General features: G+C 37.4%; 1 protein-coding gene across 3 annotated transcripts in view; it reads left to right on the plus strand.

Moving 5' to 3' along the window:
- LOC150108341 (dynein regulatory complex subunit 11-like) overlaps positions 1–15460 on the plus strand; it is a 455807-nt gene that overhangs the window by 79014 nt on the left and 361333 nt on the right. For all 3 annotated transcript variants that reach the window (XM_090390703.1, XM_090390704.1, XM_090390705.1), the window contains exon 4: positions 7817–7936. In XM_090390703.1, the coding sequence (XP_090246829.1) occupies positions 7817–7936 (120 nt within the window). The remainder of the gene's footprint in view (positions 1–7816; positions 7937–15460) is intronic.

A 15460-nucleotide genomic window follows, 5' to 3' on the forward strand; every position in this document is an offset into this window, starting at 1 on the left:
GTATTTGTAGAAATTACCAAATATAGTAAGATGATGTTAATGGATGAAAATGGTAGAATGGTAACTGCTGTAGAAGACATCGTTAAGGTATTTAGTGAACAGTTTATAAGGGTGTTTCATCCTGAGAAGGATGAAATCACAAAAAACCTAAGTGTAGAGGATATAGGAGAGGATGGCTTAATTGTGAGTGAGCAGGAGATATATGAAGAAATAAATAAACTTGATGTTATTGGAAGTTTTTCCACTTGGTTATACTATAAATGAATGATATCAAGAAATATATACTTGGTTTAATCCTTTATCCAAGTGTAAGCAAACAAAGTTTGCGCCTGAAATATAATCAGGACTAGGGCAACTCGTATATGGAAGCTAATGACTTCACATCACTTGCCTTAGCATCCCATAATGCAAAGCACATATCCTTATGGGTATGTATAATGCTATGCATTATGGGAAGGGTCACTACTACCCATACTGGTTTGGACCTTTATTGAGGTCTCGTCAGTGGAAGCCAGACCCAGAGGAGTCTATTCAAGTCTTTTTGAATAGACTGAGGGAACGGGCATTGGCCATAGCATCTGTTCTACTACCCATAGTTCATCAAAATTTTGCATCATCTGCAAACAGCTGTATATACCCATTTAAATCTTCCCCAGTATGTTAATGATACTGGGGAAGATAACAGCAATGGCCTTAAAACAGATCCCCCCCCCCCCGAGTCACACCACTAGTTTCTTTCCTCTTCTGGGCTGCTCCCCAGAAGAGGGAAGAGGAATACATAACTTGTTGATACCTATCAGACAACCAACCAATCTCCAATCCATTGCGCTAGTCTAATATCCAACTCCATCCACTCTAGTTTGACTATCAACTTATCATCTAAGTATCATCAAAGTCTAAGCATACTACTGTGTATCCATTTCCCACATCCAATGCTGCTATCACCATAGTGTAATAAGTAAGCAGATTACTAAAACATGACCTCCCTTTAGCAAATCCATAATACCACTATTGTCAGCCCAGTTCTGGATACTGGTTCTCACTAACTTCTCCAACACTTTTAGCCATAACATCTGGCACTGATTGGCCCACAATTTGAAGCTTGTGTTCTGCCGCCTCCCTTATGAAGCACTACAATCTTGCCTTCCTTCAACTTCTTTGGAACTTAACCTAGTGTAATACTCATATTAAACAAGTGCATATGAAAGAACTAACTATACATACCAAAAGAACTCCCTAGAGATTTTTGGCTTCATTAGCCAACTGCTGCTCATGCTGCCCTTTTGCTACCTGAATGAATCTCCCTCCTTGCCTCTTCTTTGTACTCCTCAAGGAACTGATTATTACCCATCATTTTATGCCTCCTCCATAATGACTTCTTCCTCTGTATTGCATGCTTATTGTCTACACTCATCCATTTCATGCCTGCCTTATTTAACTTTTTTTTTTTTTGATCCTTGGAATACATTTAGACATTGCTTCTGTTAGGTATTTCTTGAATAGCACCCAAGGAGCATTGATCTCCTTTCCACCCAACTCTTCATCCCATCTGTGCTTTTGATAATCACCAGCCTTGTACTCTACATATACCCTTTCCTCACAGAAGTCCTTGCATGGCTAGCAATCACCCAAGTAATCCCTTCATGGTCACATCACTTTCACCAACTGGAGGGAGATTTGATGCCTATATAATGACATTCTCTGATGAGATGATCAATCCAAGGTGCTCTATTCTTGCGTGCCTTCTACATACTGCTTCAGGTAGTTGTCCTCTGAAAATTCGAGAAATTTGTTTTCTTTACTTCCATATGCTATCTTGTTTTTCTTATACATTTCATGGTCACTGACCTGGTTGGCAAGTGGTTAGCATATCCACTCTCCAGCCCCTTGGCTGGAGAGTGGATATGCTAACCAAATAAGTTCAAATAAGTTCAAATCCCGCCATGGGCATCGATGTTTGTGATTGTCCTACTAACTCTGTGTGGAAAAGGCATCTGCGACCCTACTACTTCTTCTAGCAGAAGGCTTTATTCCCAAAATCCGATGAGGTACGGGAGTGATCATACAGCATCTATAGACATCAAATGTGAATTTTGTTTTTTATTTCATGGTCAGTGAACTCCACATTACCAGGTCTATGGCACCATCCAACTAAGTATTTCATTCTTCACCTCTACCTTACACCATGCTGTCTCAAAACTACTGCCATTATTTCTCCCTTGTATGGGCATAACTCCATTTTTATCATCAACAGTACTCTACCTTCTTTTTTTACCTTTTCTATCTTACAAAAAATATCATACCTTTCATCTCTATTCTGTCAGGCTGCCATCCTCATCCTACCACATCTCACTTATTCCAACAATTTGTGTGTGAATGAACGCAATCAATGCAACAATTTCATTCTCCTAGTTTCTGATGCTCCTAGCATCTGTGTACAAACATAACAATTCATTTCTGGATATGTAACAGGATTCCATTTATTATAGATGACTTCTTCATGCCATCCTCTCTCTCTCTCTCTCTCTCTCTCTTCAAACTCAACTGTTTCCCCCATCTAAAGGCATTCCATTCCTTTCTTGTCCATTCACACATTCACTTCATTTATGGATATTGAGCTTTCTCATGCTATGTTCCCCTGTCCACCCTGACTTCCCTTCCCTCGTTTCCTTGTTTGTCTTGCACACTTGTTCTCATTCTCCAGACTCATGCTACTCACTTCTCCATTCATAAACACCACTTCGATTCCTTCCTTCTTACTCTTCTGATCTTCCACATCACTTCTTACTTGCTCAGATCCATTCTGTGCACTCATTACTCTCCTTTTCAGCAGTAACCTCTCCAAATAATACAAACCATACCAAAACCAATGAAATGCATCCTATCTCTCTCTCTCTTATAGTTCCATTCAGCCTACAAACTCGTTTCACTCATTCACAAATTGCACTGCTTTCTCTTTACATTTTGCTGTTTTTGCTAACATATCATTGGAGAGTTGTGAATGAATGGGATAGGTTGCCAGAGTCAGTTGTGAGTGCTTTTTCTGTTAATGGGTTTAAGGAGAAGTATGATAAATTGGGTCTGCTGTGATGAGTCTTTGGACTCTATGGAGGTGCCTGTATAATAATAATAATTATAATAATAATCTTTGCTCTCCACCACAAGTCATTACTGTCATAACTCAGCAGTTGGTGGGATTATGTTAGAAGAAACTGATCAAGCTAGGGATCTTGGAGTGTTAGCATGTAGGAAGTTCAAGGACCATATAGCAAAGATTGCAAATACAACTCAGAGGATAACTGAGGATAAGGAAGTCATTTTACCTATTTTACAAAGCCTTGATACAGCTGCACTTGAACTATTATGTGCAAGTTTGTCTCCTAGTTTCTGTGGGGATGCTGATACAGTGAAGAGCATGCAAAGTAAAGTGTTGAAAGATAACATCAAGATTGTGAAATGTAGAATATAAAGACAGATTGAGAATTTGTGGATTGCAAATACTAGCAAACAGGACAAAGAGAGGGGGATGATATGATTGTGATTTACAAACTTTTGAAAGGGTTATACAGGACACTAGTGGGTGGAATTTTTCATTTAATGGTAAGTCCATGGAAGTTAATAATAGATGCAGTCAAGAAGGTGAGAGCTAGATTTTGCTCTTATAGAGTGGTGCATGATGGGAATGGATTGTCTTTGGAAGCAGTAAGTGCAGGTAATGCAAATGAATTCAAGAACAGGTATGACAGTTGGTGTGGGTGATATGTGGCCTCCCTCAGTGAGTTCCTGAACCCCCCCCCCCCTGGAGGTCTCTCCTCTTAATAGTAGTAGTGGTAATAGTAATCATAATTACAATACATCCTGATAATAGTAAAATTGATAACTGAAAATTTGCATCCTTGTCAGATGCCAATAAATCATTGCATCTGACAACACTGTCCTTTATAACCATTACTCTTTAATGTGTATATTAACAATATCATCAGACATTAGAGATTGACAGTTCATGAAAATATTCCATCTATCTTGACACATTGTTATATGATCAAGTACTCTGATGATCAAGTATGCTGATGATCAAGTACTCCTTGCCAATAATGAAAAGGGATTACAATATTCTGTGCAGTTTAAATCTTATTGCTGAAAACTTAATATGGAAATATCAACTGCATGTACCAAACTATAGTCTTTGAAGGAAAGGAACTAGTTCATAGTAAAATATGTATTGAAAATACAATACTTGAGTTATTAAGCTGCTTCAACTATCTTGGTTATTGTCTGAATTGCAAAGAAGAAATATGCTAATAATATAATTCACAAGTAGAATAGATAACTTAGAATAATTAATCAAGTTTATAATCTAGCAGAAGTACAGAAGCATGCCAGAATTCAACCATAGTAAGACTGATATTTACCTATGAAAGTGAAGCCTGAACCATCAGGAAGTAAGAGGAACTATGGCTTACATCAATTGATATAAAATTTATGAGAATTATTAATCAGTTCTAATTAATTAATATATAGTGTATGTTGTAACTTCCTGAAGTAATATCATTATGAATCACAATTGTATAAGCCTCACTACTTGAATATGCTAAGAACTGCAGGATATACATTACAAGATCTCATTCAAAGAATGAGAAAACCAAATAATACCTATAATATGGTATAATCAGCAATATAGATAAAAATGGTTATAGCTTGCAAACAAAATGAACATTACTAGGATACCTCAGCAGGTTCTTTGACATCCCTAGAGGACGGAGACTACCAGGAAGACCACTCAAGAGATGTCTTGAGACTGGTAACTACACATCAACTGGACATCAGCTGATTTGATTCTCTGGCTGTTTTTGTAGGAATTGTTTCTGTTGCCGAGTTAGTGTTTCTCTATATTGGGGCTAAATCTTGTCTTTTGGGGGGGGGGGGGGTTGTCATCATCTTCTTTCTTTGATTTTCTTTCTGTGGCTTTCTTCGGTATTTGTTCTGTAATTATATGTGTTGTTCTGTAGCAGTTAAGTGATATTTTTTGTCATTCTTTGGATTATTTGTATTCAGGAAATCTATCTCAACCAAAGCAAGGTTGCTTTGGTTGCAAATTCAACCAAAAGCAACCATGATTATTCTTCCATCACTTTACAGTTCCTCACTCTCTCATGACCCTGAAAGGAGGCTAAATCCTATAGTTCATTTATTGTCTAGTGCTCCAGCAGTTAGGAGCTATAGCATCAACCATGGTTGTTGCTTACCCAGACTTCAACTGATCTGGCATGTATGATTTCTTTCTTGTAAAGAAATAAGGCAAACTCGATCTGTCACCTATTAAGGCCTGTTTGGCATAGGAGGCCCTGCTGGTAGCCACTATGTCATAGCCCTCCACATCCTCAGAACACACAAACACCTCCACCATGACACATGGTACATTATGGAGGGAGATTATTATCATTATGCTATTTAAGTATCATTCTAGTATTTAAAGGAATTTAGACAGCAAAATGCATCTCATTGATGGTTACTTCTTGGTAGTGTTCACTTTTTCATAGAAATGTCTGCATTGTTTAAGAGTTCAGGAGACATTATGAAGAGTTCAGGAGATAGCTTGCAGGTGCAGCATGGAATGAGGAGTTAGCTAGAAAAGAGATCAATGCAGCTTGGGGCATTTTCAAAAACTATCTAGTAGATGCAATGTCTAAATGTATTCCAAGGGTCAGAAGTTTAAATAAGGTAGGTGTGAGATGGATGAATAAAGAGATTAAGCATGCGATACAGAGAAAAAGGGCATTGTGGAGGTGGCATAAGAGAAGTGGAAATAACCAATTCCATGAGGTCTACAAAGACCAGGCAAGGATGGTGACTTGGTTGGTGAGGGTAGCTAAAGAGAGATATGAACAGCAGTTAGCTAATGAAGCTAAAAAGAATCCTAAGGAGTTCTTTCGATATGTAGTCAGCAAAAGAAAGAATGATTATGGAAGCATGACATTAATTGGAGAAAATGGTATAAAGACAGCTCATGCAGAACGTGTGGTGGAGATACTTAATGAGCAGTTCATAAAGATCTTTCAATCTTGTGAATGTGACTTCATGGAGGGATTGAGAGCAGTTGATGATGGGGAGGAGAGACTGACTGTAAGTAAGCAAGAGGTGTATGGGGAGTTGAGTAAACTAGATGTGGGACTTGATAATATATCACCACGTATTCTGAAGGAATGTGCCAGAGAGTTGATACCTGTGTCGACATATTTTTTTAATATGAGTCTTCCACTCGGTCAAGTCCCTAAGGAGTGGAAGGAGGGCAAGATTGTGCCACTTCATAAAGGAGGTGATTGAACTCAAGCATCAAACTATAAACCTGTCTGTGTGTCAGGTGTTGTGGTTTTAGTTATTGGAGAAGCTTGTGAGAACTAGGATCCAGAGTTGGGTTGATAACAATGGTATTATCTTTGATGGACGCTACGGATTTGCTAAAGGGAGGTCATGTTTTAGTAATCTACTTACTTATTATAATAAAGTAACTGCTTCCTTGGACAGAGGACAACGATACACAGTAATATACTTAGATTTCGCAAAGGCTTTTGATAGAGTACCTCGTGATAAGTTGACAGTCAAACTAGAGTAGATGGGGGTTGGATATTAGATTAGTGCATTGGATTGGAGACTGACTGTCGGATAGTTATCAACAAGTTGTCTATGGGGGAGTGATATCCATGAAAAGGAAAGTCACTAGTGGAGTGCCTCAGGGGTCTGTTTTGGGGCCATTACTGTTTAACTTGTATATTAACGATATAGGTGAAGATTTGGATGGAGATATTCAGTTGTTTGCAGATGATGCAAAGTTGGGATGAACCATGAAGAATAGTGAAGATGTTGTGGCCTTAAGAAGACTTGAATAAATTGAGTGATTGGGCACGGAAATGGAGATGTGAGTTCAACGTTGCAAAATATAAGGGTTTAAAATTTGGAAAACAAAGATGGGATGCAGAATTTATGCTTGGTGAGGATATATTGTTGGAGGTGGAGGAAATAAGAAATCTGGGAGTGATAGTGGATAGGGATCTGAAATTTAGAGAACACATAGCCAAAATTGTGAATAAAATACAAAGGCTTCTGGGAATGATACGGAGGACACTGACGTGTAGAAGTAGTTAGATTCTTGTTCCATTGTAAGGCTGTGATTAGGCCACACATGGACTATTGTGCCCAGATTTGGTCACCTGGTTTTCAGAAGGATGAAGTTATGTTGGAAATGGTCCAAAGGCGACTGACTAAGGTAGTTTCTGATCTCTGGAATGTCGAGTATGAGGAAAGATTGAGAAGATGTAATTTGCAGAGTCTGGTGGACAGGAGGATGAGGGTAGATATAATAGCGACCTACAAGTTGGTAATGGGTTGTTATAGGATCAGTGCTGGAGTTCTACAGAAAAATAGTGGGAGATCAGGGGAGAACCAGAGGTCATCCCTGGAAACTATATAAAGATGGTGTGAGTATGAGAGTGAGAGGCAGGTTGTTTTTCATGAAGAGTTGTAAATGATTGGAATGCCTTATCTGAAGAGTGTGGCGTCTACAAGGAGTTTGAGTGTCTTTAAGACATGGTATGATGAGCTGTGTGTGTGTGTGTGTGTGTGTGTGTGTGTGTGTGTGTGTGTGTGTGTGTGTGTGTGTGTGTGTGTGTGTGTGTGTGTGTGTGTGTGATAAAAGGACCTCCCAAATGAGTCTTTGATTCCATGAGGTCTTGAGATAATAATAATAATAATAATAATAATAATTGTTTAAAACTATATTTACTTTTATGAAAAAAACTGACATTGCATGATTATTTAGGAAAATTTGGAAATTCCCATTCCTTTCTATTTCCTTGGAGAGAAATCTGATGAGGAAAAAGAAAAGCATGCTGTTTTACAAGAAATTTTAGAAAAATATTCTCCTCCAGATGCAGAAAAGGTATGGTATTTTCTTTCTTTAAAATATAATATGATAAATTAAATTTTAAAAAAGAAAAATATATATTAAACTAATAAAACTATTAAATATAAAAGCAGTTTAAAAAGTCCAGTTGTTAAGTCATTGCACCTATATGTTTTAAATTTCTTTTTCCTTGGTTTTTACATGCTCTCACTCTTAAAAAAATGAAAATAATAAAGATGCAGAAGGCAGATGCTACAAGTTTAATTATTGGAAAGAAGCTGTTAGACAGAATGGGGGGAAAATGAAAAGGCCTAGTAAGTGTACTGCAATATAGTTTCTGTGATCTGTTATCAGTTTAGTAGTGCGATCTGTTAATTAATGAAACCAGCATGTAGATACAGCACTCTTTTGATGCATTTTACAATGGTGCTCAAAGTACTAGTGGTGATCAATTTCACATCAGTTATATGTCTATATATGCACTACGATAGCATGACTTTCGTTGGAGGATTTTAATGAAATTTATTATTTTTAATCATTAGTAAAATTTAATAAAATAAATTTAACAGAAATGGGACACATTTTTTTAAACCTTAATTATGCAGAAGACTATAAAATTATATATAGCATTTTGAAGACAACCATTCATCATCATCATCATCAGTGGTCCTAACAGGCACTTAAGCACCCACAACCTTCCAACTAATCTTGGACTTCGCAACTGTAGCCATAATTCGACGATGGTTAGCGCTATGCCTCCTGATGTGTTATATGTCTGAAAATGCATGCCTTCACTGGGTAAGTTTGCCTGTTCTGGGGGAATGATAAACCCGAGTTTCTGGGTGACCCCCCCCCACCTCCATATGAGACTAGCTAACTCACCTTTCATCAAAAGAGACCAGATAAAGATTCCTCATGTCACAGACAGGAATTGATCCAGGACTTTCTGATCAAAGGGCTTCATCTATACCAACTGAGCTACGGAAGCTCTCAAGAGAACCATACATGATACAAAAACAATTTTATTTTACTTACTATAGTTTCATATCATCTTCATAAGACACATTAATGCCTATGGAATGTTTTATTATTATGTTTTTTCAACATTATCTGTTTCCAAGGAAGAGTTGTGAGACTCTTGTGACTCATTTTGAGATAAGGTGAGTGATAAGAACAATGGGATAGAGATGCATTTAGTGTAGTTCCACTGTAATTTTTTAATCATCAGTGTATTATTGTATTTATTATGTATAATTTTTTTATTTCATTTAATGATATATGTATTATTTATTTATTTTAATTTTTATGTATTTAGTTATTTAATTTAATTTTTTTTCACCAGAGGTCAGGCTAGTGTAAACGTTTAATAAAAGAGTTAGATTTATCTTACTTTTGTGAGGTATCATGTTCATATATATATTTTCCTAATGATGATCTTTGATACAGAGGTCAAAACATCAAGTGTTATTTTCTTAATTATAAGTAAAGTAATTGCTCTGATGTGTGTTTTTGCCTCTATAAATTCTACACAACAAATGCTGACCACTGTGTAATTTTGAAAGAAAGAATTGGGACTAGTAGATTACAAGTGCTGTACTAACAAAACAGAGTTCTTCGTCTGTAAAACTGTACTTCAGGATTTGGGGGTAGTAGAAGATAGACTTGAAATTTAGAGGCTATACTGTTAAGGTTGCCTAGGTAGCTGAAGGATTACTTGGCTCTTGAAGAACACACCAACAAATTATTATTGTTGTTGTTGCGGACTTCCTTCCAGAATTCATTTACAGACGAAGAACTCACAACTGAGTCAGGCAATGCATTCCACTCATTCACCACCCTCCAGGTGAACAACCTCATTCTCACACCCTTGTTAACCACACTTTTCATTAATTTCCAGGGATGATATCTTGTTCTACTATCACTATCACACAGCAGAAACATTTTCCCTGCATCAATCTTATAAAAACCTTTTAGTAATTTAAATGTTTCTATCATATCCCCTCTTCTCTTCCTATCAACCAACCAACCCCTGCAATCCACATGCTCTCAATCTATCAATGTAGGAAGCATTTTTTACATCACTCACCAACTTAGTCACTCTTCTCTGAACCCTTTCCACAACCCCCTCATCTACAAGGAATCCAGGTGACCAGACCTGAGCACAGTAATCCACATGTAGAAGTATCAACCCTTTATAAAGGGGAATAATAACCTCTTTATCTCTGGGTGTTAGTGTATTCCTCAATAACCAAGTAATCCTATGTGCAATCTTGGACACCTTAGCAATGTGTCCCCTGAACTTCATCCCTATCTACCAACACCGCTAAGTCCCTAGCCTCATCAATCTCTTGGAGTACCATTCCATCAATGTAGTACACAGCTGGTACTCTTTTAATCCCAAAATGCATAACTTTACACTTTTCCACATTGAACTGACATCCATTTTCCTTTTGCTCATTTTACAGCTTATTTAAATCGTCCTGCAAACTCTCAACATCAGCTTGATTTTTTTGTTGTGCTACCCAACTTTGCATCATCAGCAAACAACTGAATATCTCCCTTTAAGTCATTTCCTATGTCATTTATGTACAAATTAAACAACAATGGTCCAAGCACAGAGCCCTGAGGCACACCACTGGTCACCTACCTCACCCTGGACTCTGTTCCTCCATACACTACCTTCTGGTATCTCTCCCTGAGACATTCTCCTATCAATATCACCAGTTTAGTATCCATCCCCATCTGCTCCAATTTGTGCAGCAGTATTCCTTGGGGTATCCTGTCAAAAGCCTTAGCAAAATCCAGAAGTACCACTGTGTAGCCATTTCCTTTGTCCAACTCAGATGTCATTCTATTATAAAAAGTTAATAAATTGCTAAGGCAGGATCGACCTTTAACAAAACCATGTTGGCCCCTATAGAGTATCATATCCTGATCCACCCATTCTAGAATTTTGTCTTAAACAAACTTTTCCACTTTTACCATCACTCCCGAGATGTCATTGGTCTGTAATTAACTACCACAGTTTTAGAGCCACCTTTATGCAAAGAAACTACTTTGCCTTCCTTTCACTCCCTACGGACCATACCAGAGTTCAAACTTAAGTTAAATAACCAAGTAAAAGGTATTGACAATTCCTTTGCACATTCACATATCAACACCCAAGCTGATATTCCATCTAAACCTGCAGCAGTGTTCTCATTTAAATTTTGCAATATACTAAGTACCTCTGATTTCTTAACTTCAATTCTCACATTAGTTATTGCTACAGGTACAGAGATATTTTCACTTGGGTGATAGACTTTTGGAAAGTGATCACTCAGTAAGATCACTCTACTATTACATCTGACATCTGAATTGGTCACCTCGATACCATCAGCACCCACTAAGGTTATCCTTCCGAAGTCATTCTTCCTTTTACTTGCCACATAGCAGAAGAACTCTTTGGGATTACCCTTGATCTCTTTGGCTAAGGTCTTCTCATAATCTGATTTAGCTTTTCTTACTATGCTGGCAACCTTCCTAGCTTGAGGCTTGTACTGCTCATTGGTGTACTGATCATCTTTCTCCTTGTAAATTCTCCATAACATTTCCTTTTTTTGCAGATCAAGCTTGATACTTACTACTCATCCATCTAACGCCTACCTTGTTTGTCTTCCTGACCATGGGGACACGATCTGATATTGCCTTCCTCAGAAACCCACTGATTTTATCCCATGCACTGCTAACATCTTTCCCCTGAAGTATGTTCTGCCATGGGACTGCTGCAAGCTTACTCCGAAGCTTGTTATAATTGCCTAACCTGTAGTAGAAATCACAAATTTTGCAACCTCCCAAGTCAATACCACATGATCGCTCTTACCAATTGGAGGTAACGAGGACACCTTACTTATGCATATATCCTCATAACCAATGACCAGGTCCAATACTCTCACACCACATGTCCCTTTAGTTATGTGCTGTTTCAAGTAATTATCTCATAGAGGTGTATGAATTCCATTGCCTTTTTGCCATGTGATATTTCCTCCTTCCAATTGATATAACAATAGTTAAAATCCCTCCATAATAATCACCAACCCTGCACTCATTGCTCTAATTTGCTGATGCATGAAATCAATATCACCCGCTGTACCCCCTGGCCTATAGCAGAAACCAACTATATATTTGGTTGCGTTGGTCACTATTTCACACCAGACCGCCTCAAATGTACTATCATTCACATGTCTATCATCTCGATATACTACTTTCTTTGGCCTCAACTCATCAGCTATCATCAACAGTACTCTAATAATAAATTTAGTTTAATCCTTTATCCAAGTGTGAGCAAAAACAGTTTGTGCCTGAAAATATCTTCAGGACTGAATATCGTATTGCACTACCTTACCGGGGTAAGGTAGTACAACACCGGGCAACTCGTAGCAAAGGTGGACCAAGCTAACAACACTCCTATCCCAGTATCTCCCATAATGCAAAAACACATCTCCTTGCAGATATGTATAATGTTATGCATTAAGTGATTGCCCACTACCCAGACTAGTCTCGACCTTTATTGAGGTCTCTTCAGTGGGAGCCAGGCCCATAGGTGGAGATACCAGGCAGAAGCAATTGCAAGGTCATCTTTACCTATAGGAGTTGCCAAAAGGTGTGCCACCTTTTTTATTAAATTACTCTGGATTTAGAGAAAGGTGTTGAAAATTTATTTTTCACTTGGTTAGACTATAATAAATTTAGTTTAATCCTTTATCCAAGTGTGAGCAAACACAGTTTGCACCTGAAAATATCTTCAGGATTAAGTGTGGTGTTGCACTACCTTACCAGGGTAAGGTAGGTGTTGTAATAGATGTTGAAAATAAACTTACCAGGGTAAGAAAGACGTTGAAAATAAACTTTCAACATCTTTCTCTAAATCCAGAGTAATTTAATAAAAAAGGTGGCACACCTTTTGGCAACTCCTGTAGGTAAAGATGACCTCGCTATTGCTTCTGCCTGGTATCTCCACCTCTGGGCCTGGCTCCCACTGAAGAGACCTCAATAAAGGTCGAAACTAGTTTGGGTAGTGGCCAATCCCTTAATGCATAACATTATACATATCCACAAGGAGATGTGTTTTGCATTATGGGAGATACTGGGATAGGAGTGTTGTTAGCTTGGTCCACCTTTACTATGAGTTTCCCGGTGTTGTACCACCTTACCCCGGTAAGGTGGTACAACACCTACCTTACCCCGGTAAGGTAGTGCAACACCATATTCAGTCCTGAAGATATTTTCAGGCGCAAACTGTGTTTGCTCACACTTGGATAAAGGATTAAACTAAATTTATTATAGTACAACCAAGTGAAAAATAAACTTTCATCATCAACAGTACTCCTCCCCCCGTTCTATCTTCTCTATCCTCCTTGAATAGAGATAGAGACAATGAAGTTGTTATTCCTTTGTATAAAAGCCTTGATTATGTCCACACCTGGATTACTGTGTTGAGATCTGGTCACCTGGATTACTTGCAGACGAGTAAACAGTAGTGTGGATCCAGAGGCAAACAACCAAGATAATGATTTTTCTGAAATGCACCCTAGATAGATAGGATAGATTGAGGGTTTGTGGGTTGCAGAAGTTGGTTGACAGGTAAAAAAGAGTGGATATGATAAAAACATTTAAGTTATTTCGATGGTTTTATAGGATTAATGCAGGGAAAGTGTTTCACCACTTAGCTAATATATACTTTTGGTATTTCTGTTTGACAGATTACATCATGGGTTATTAGTGTTAAATTGCAACAAATGTTTGAGCAGGACATTAGTGGAGGTTGAGAAAAAAGTACAAAAAGTTGTATGTGGATTGACTTCAGGGTACTGCTTGATCCTACCCTTAATATTATTATATGGGTATCTTCATGTAGTCTAGAAGACATATCTTGATACGCTAACCATTATTCACACCATAACTACCATTAACCACCCTACCGGCCAAGACGTCTATAGACGTGAAAGTTATCATGGATGCGAAGTGCATATTAAAATTGTACTACCACAGATATTATATTAAAATATATGATGGATACAAAGCGAAGTGTATGAGGATGCGTATTTGATCCATAATGGCCACGAATAACACCAACAGTAATAACTTTAATGAATTAAAAGTACAAATATTTTGCATGCCAGAAGATTAATCTTCTGGCATGCAGCAACAATTTAATTGGTGATCCACTGATTGTTCTGTACTTTGTATTCCATTCTTTTAAATGTTTGTTCTACACTGATGATGCTGTTATTTTCAGTACAAAATATTTGTACTTTTAATTCATTAAAGTTATTATTGTTGGTGTTATATGTATTAAGTGATTAATTTATTATGCCACAGGTACCTCTAAAGATTAGACCATAACTACCATACCTCTCCTTAAACTTTTTCACTGTCAGGGAACAATTATTTCTGACAATCCATTCCACTCATTTGTAACTCTCCAAGCAAATATTCTAGTCCCCCCCCCCCCCTTTCACACACACACACATGCAATGCACCCCCCACACACACTTACTACACTGTTACACAAATTCCAGAGTGATTCCTCATTTTCTCTTCATTCTTCATGTACTGAAAAATTTAATTTGTGTTAGTCTTATATAATCCCTTTAGTAAACTATAAGTTTCTATCATGTCTCTCCCCTCCCCTTTTTTTTTTCTGCCCCATCAAGTCAACTTTGCAACACACTTCTTCAAACTTTCCTCATAAGGAGCATTCCACAAATCTGTTACCAGCTTGATCACATGTCTCTGGATCTTCTCTGCCAACTTCTGATCCCTGTGAAACCCAGGTGACCAAATCTCTGCACAGCTGTCAACACATAGCCAAATCATACGTTATAAAGAGGGATAATAACCTCCCTATCTTTACTTTTGAATGTGTTCTTCAAAATCCAAGTAATCTTTTGAGCTATTTTACCAACTTTTGGAATATATATATATATATTATTATTATTATTATTATTATTACAGGTGTCCTTAGACTTATCGAGGGAGACCCCAAACATCATGTCAAGAACAACTATTCAGCTTCCACACAGTACCTATCATAGTTTGCCTTGAACTCATTTACAGTCATGGCACCCACAACAGACTCTGGCAACTTATTCCATTCATATATATATATATATATATATATATATATATATATAACAACTTCAATCCCTAATTCTCTAGCCTCATCAATTTCCAGCAATTGAGTACCATCAGTGTGTGATATACATTATATAATCTTTTCAACCCAGAGTGAATTACCTTACATTTTGCAATATTAAATTGATAACCATTATCCTTCACCCACATTGCAAATTAATTTAAACTATTATTTAGGATATCAACTGTTCTCCCCAGTTTTGCATCATGAGCATGCAAATAATCTATTAATATAAACTAATATAAATATAAAATAAATATCTGCCCCTAAAATTATTCCCTAAATCATTAATATACAAATTAAAGAACAGTGGTCCTAGTACAGAGCCATGAGGTACTCAACTAGTTCTCCTGGATTCATATCCAGAAGAACTAGCCAGCTTC

Source organism: Typopeltis vanoorti, chromosome 3, assembly GCF_054136105.1.
Source record: "Typopeltis vanoorti isolate ZY-2024b chromosome 3, IOZ_Tvanoo_1.0, whole genome shotgun sequence".
In the NCBI taxonomy this organism is placed as follows: domain Eukaryota; kingdom Metazoa; phylum Arthropoda; class Arachnida; order Uropygi; family Thelyphonidae; genus Typopeltis; species Typopeltis vanoorti.